Source organism: Cicer arietinum, chromosome 8 (assembly GCF_000331145.2).
Source record: "Cicer arietinum cultivar CDC Frontier isolate Library 1 chromosome 8, Cicar.CDCFrontier_v2.0, whole genome shotgun sequence".
Taxonomy (NCBI): domain Eukaryota; kingdom Viridiplantae; phylum Streptophyta; class Magnoliopsida; order Fabales; family Fabaceae; genus Cicer; species Cicer arietinum.
Genome location: NC_021167.2, coordinates 24,933,056 through 24,938,480, shown reverse-complemented (window position 1 = coordinate 24,938,480; position 5,425 = coordinate 24,933,056). Strand labels below are relative to the sequence as shown.

The 5,425-nt window shown below is 24.1% G+C and overlaps 1 protein-coding gene across 1 annotated transcript; it reads right to left on the bottom strand.

Moving 5' to 3' along the window:
* Positions 1-1,049: 1,049 nt before the first annotated feature.
* On the bottom strand, positions 1,050-3,790 carry LOC101505529 (3-ketoacyl-CoA synthase 2-like). Its single transcript, XM_004515182.4, has 2 exons — positions 3,159-3,790; positions 1,050-2,031 (listed from the first exon to the last, which is right to left on the bottom strand). Exons 1-2 carry the CDS (start codon positions 3,753-3,755, stop codon positions 1,264-1,266), a joined length of 1,365 nt encoding a protein of 454 aa, XP_004515239.2. The 5' UTR covers positions 3,756-3,790; the 3' UTR covers positions 1,050-1,263.
* Positions 3,791-5,425: the final 1,635 nt, after the last annotated feature.

Sequence of the window (5,425 nt, the reverse complement as noted above, 5' to 3'; positions counted from 1 at the left end):
GTGTTGGCTGGATATCTATATACATATTCAGATTAAAGAACAAATCTAATAAACTAAGATACAACAAGGTGAATGTATTATTTTGACGATTTTCATCTTGTGCGTTCTCTGTGATCTCAATACTATCTAAAATAATTCTGCTTGGGTTGATACGTCATTGATAAAATATAAATTTTATTATATTTTTATCTCTAATTTTTAATTTTGCAATTTTAGTTTTTTATGTTTAAAACGAGTGACTTTGATCCTTCATATTTATTTCATTTCAAATTTTGTATTTTCCATTTGTTTTTCTCAATTTTGTTTTTGTATTGTGGCATGACATGTGGACTTTCTAATGCCTTGGCATGATGAATTATTTATTTTAATTAAAAAATAAAATAAAGAATTTTTAGTTATCTTTTTCACCTTTATTCTTTTATCAACGTCAGAATCTCAGTTATCTCAAGATTTTTTCTTCGAATAATTATGCTTTTTATTGATTTTACGTTGTAATTTTTTTGTGTTTTTCTTGTATCTCTTTTTGACGGAGCTTTGAAGTCTTTTTTTGAATTCCAATGAAGTTGAAAACGAAAAGTTAGTTAATGACAATGGTGTGACGACATAAGTAGTCGAAGAATTTGTACAAACCTCAAAACACCGAAAAAATTGACTAAATTAGAGATTTTAATTTTAGTTTTTTTAATTAAGTGAATATAATTTTATTTTGTTTGATTAAAATAATTTCTATTGTATTATGCCAAGTCATTAAAAAGTCAATTGTAATCGTATTAAATTATATAAATATTTATATTCACTAAAAGTAAAAAATATTATAATTACAGAGAAGAAAAATAAAATTAAGCTCATATGTAAATATTTTTTTTTGAAAGGCATATGTAAATATTTTTTTTTACAAGCTTATATGTATATATTACCCTAATAACACATTACTATTATCATAATAGAATTGACCTATTTAGTGATAGTCTATTTAATTGTAGGCTTATTGATCAATATTTAGTGGTAATTCTTTTGGTCTCATAAAGTAAAGACATCAAATCCAAAAATATACAACTTTACTATTTTATTTTATAATTCAAATACAGAACTTAAATTTGATTTGTCCTATATTGATCGAACCACCACTTATATCACAAGTAAAGTCGAATCCTTAACTCAAGACATACTATAATTACAAACATTTTTTTTCTTATTAAGAAAAGCTAGATCCCATTATTTTAGTAATCACAAGGAAACAACCTTCATTACACCAACAACACTTCAACTTGAAACATCAACAGGAAACTCATGAATCTCATCACTCCATGGATTAATCTCATTGATTGGATCAACATTCCTTAATGCACACCATACAATAGTACTACACTTAAATCCAGAACCAAATGCAATTTGCCATATCCTATCACCTTTTTTTATTCTCCCTTTAGCTTCACAATATGCTAAAACATACCAAACAGAACTACTTGATGTATTACCATATCTATAAAGTGTCATCCTTGAAGGCTCTAATTGATAATCACTTAATCCAAGCACTTTTTGTATCTCATCTTGCACAGCTTTTCCACCAGTATGAATACAAAAGTGCTCAAAAGCTAACTTAAAATCAGGAGTATAAACCTTTATTCTTGTATTAAAGTACTTTTTAGCTAAAAAAGTTGACACATACTTTAGTTGCTCTAATAAAGGTAAAACAGATTTTCCAAGTGTTGAAATATTGGCTTTAAGTGCAAAACCAGCTGAATTTAATAAATCTTTTGAAAGTGATATACCAGTGATTGTGTTTGTTTCATCTTCTCTTCTAAGAATGGAATTGTAACAAATATCTTGTGAACCTTTGTGTGTACGAACAGTGTGTTTAAGGTGGTATTTTGAACGACGAGAATCTGAAGAAAGGTTTGAGAGTAAGATTGCTGTACCACCAACACGAAAGAGACAATTGGAAAGAAGCATTGATCTGTTGTTTCCTAAGTACCATGCACTTGTGAGGTTTTCTGTGCTCACAACTAAGGCATATGAGTTTGAATGTACCTATTGAACAGAACAGAACCAAGATTAAATTGTTGGGGGTCCAAATTTTGAATCATAGCCTTTTTTTAATTTATTTTTTATTGTTTTATACATTGTTTCTAAAAAATAATATTTACATATTTAATTTCTTAGCATATACTTATAAAACTACTTTCATACTCTAAAAAAAATTACTCTGATTTGATTTTTTTATATTTTCATATTTTTATAATTTTAAAAAATAATTTATCAGATCATATAAAATGACAAAACTATATTTGCGATAAAATCATACATATTTTTAAATTAATTATTAAATTTAATTTTGAGTTAAATATAAAATTATATTTTTTTTTACTCATGTTTATATTTTATTAGATTTTAATTATTATATTTTATAAGAATAATTTGGTTGTGTTTATAAGCGGATAAATGTGTAAATTATTGACTCAGACATGTATATCACAAAAAAAAGTAAATAGTCATTTTGATCTTTAAATATTACAATCTTTAAATTTGTCAAAATTACAAACATATCATCAATTATGTCTTGTTAGTATTTTTATAGAATAAAATGACTAGTGAAAAATACATTTGAAGAATAAATTAATTGACTAAGAATACGTTTAAAGATCAAAACTGCTAATAAAAAATACATTTAAATTTCTTTTAATAACTTCAATATATTTAGGATATGTTTACTAGTGGAGGGTCAAATTTATATTCTAATATATATGTAATATTTATAAATGAGTTAAAAGAACAACATAATATTATATATTCATTTATTATATTATTCTTTTAAATTTTTAAAATACTAAATATATAATAAAATATAGCCTTAGTCTTTCAAAACATTTTCCTTTCAAAACATTTTCATTCAAAACTCTTACTCACAATCGAATTCTAAAACTATTGTAACAACAGATACATTATTAGAAAAATCAAAACGTAAAAAAACACAATTTATAACATAAATTTTTCTCTTTGTCATATTATTTATTTTTTAGTATATTAAGTTCTAAAAATATAAGTAAACCCACATATTTATATTTAATGCTGCTAGCTATAAGGATGAAATAATAATATTAGGCAAAACAAAAGTAAAATGAAAAAATTGAAATTAAAAATAATAAAGATGATCTAACCTGTAGGAGTTGTTTAGCAAGGTCAATTGCTATGAGTCCTGCACTACAACCCATACCATTTAAATTATAGCACAAAATTTGATGATTAATTTTGTAATGGTTAACAACCATGGCACTAAGAGAAGGTGTAGGATTGAATATACAACAATTTGTTATAATAATTTCAATATCCTCAACCTTCATTTTTGTCTTCAACAAAAGTTCATCAATAGCACCAAAAATCACTGATTCTGTTTCTTTCCTTGCTTCAATTGTGCAAATATTTGGTGGAACTTTCAATAAGGAATCTGGCACATAAGTCTTATCACCAAATCCAGATTTATCCATAATTTTTCTTTGAAAATTTAAGCTCTCATCTTTAAATTGTCCAGTACATTTTGATGCATTTAAAAACATTTCCTTACTACAAATGCATTTAGCATAAGGTTTATAACATGCAAAATCCACTAGATATACCTTTTTTTGTTTTTTCTTTAGGTAAAATATTGCTATAAATGCTATTAAGCCACACCATTGTAAGAGTGAAAAAATGTTACAAGACTTGAATAATATTTGGTTATTTAGGTAGTCTCCAACGATGGAAAGTGTAGAAAACATGATTTGGGCTAAGAAAGTGAATGGTTTTGAAAACAAAGTCATGATGTTGGATATGCCATTCCATGTCTACTAGCTTCCCTATTTATAGAAGCATGTAATAAAGAACTAGAGCGACTCAACATATTTTAAGTCTTTCACAAATTTTAAGATGATGTTTTTTTAAATTCCACGAAAATATTTTAGTAAAATTATTAAATGTTTGTATAATTTTTTTAATGTTTTAAAATGTAAAGTAATTTATTAAATTAATTAATAGTTTTTATAATATTTTTTTTCAATTAATTATAAAAACAATCAATTTAATATATATAGAAAAATGTTAATTTTAAAAATAATAGAATATAATTTTTTTTTAATATCTATAGCGATCTTATATCTAATGAGTTTAATTGTTATGCACTAACAATATAATTTTTTTTATATTATCACACTATGAAAATCATTTACAATTATAATTTTAATGGTAGTTAGAATAAAAATCAACATATTTCTATAATAATTGTACTTTTTATCCAATTTCTCACTACCACTTTAGAACCAAGCAAAAGATTAGATAGACTAAAAAATCTCAAAAATTTTAAAATAAGAGAATTAAAAACTCGTTTTTTTTTAATAAAAAGATTGAAATAAAAAGTTTATTTGAATCTAAAAATTATGCAAGACGTATATTTTATCCGTTACACAAACCCAGCTTTTTCCTACCACCATCCTTCATTCTTGAAGCACTCTCATGTGTGAACTACTTTGTGGCAAAAGAGATTGCTCAACACATATTGGTCCCCTCACACGTGTAAATATTATAATCACTTCATATATATTTAATTATAAACAAAATTAACTACTCCTACCTACAAATAAAGGTTGTTACTTCAGTTCATTTAATTCTCTTAATTAAATCATTTAAAACAAATAAATGCTTTTCTTAAATTATCATTAATTGTATGCATTGTAGTGTTTTTTAAGAATGTATTTATTGTAGTTGATACTTGCAGAATTAAGTCAACGATTTTTGTTTCCAAATTTTTTCTCCTTTTTGAGTTTAAATTATTGGTGTTCACTCATACATTCATTTGATAGCTTTAGAAGAAAAAAAAAAATAGAGGGCTTTGGAATTGAAAAAGTTTGTGTAATTATTGTTCCTGTGATACATTTAAGGAGGGAGCGAGTTGTACTATACATTAAAGAAAGATAGGTAAATTTGATGTATTTATTTTATATATAAATATTTTCAAAATAATTTTATATTTGAATGAGTCTAATATCACTTTTTATATTTTAAGATTAATTAATAATATATATATATATATATTAAAAATATATATTTAGTAGTTATTTTAAAAGTGTTTTAATTTAAGAATATGTTTTTCTTCCTCTAAAGTACTTTGGGTCTTGAAGATCTTTATATTTTATTATCAATAAAATAAAAATATTTTAGTAAATAATTTTTTTATTATTAAAATTTTAATATAACTAATTATTTTTTTCAAAAACCATACACATCTCAAATAAAACACTTGTGAAATAAAGGGAATAGTAATTAACAAAAAATTGCTTACTAGCTTGTTATATGTATACCATCTCCTCTCAAAAATAAAATAAATAATAACCTAAGCGGTGCACATAGAATTTGCTTTGCACAAATAAATATATATTTGATCTTTTGCAAAAGA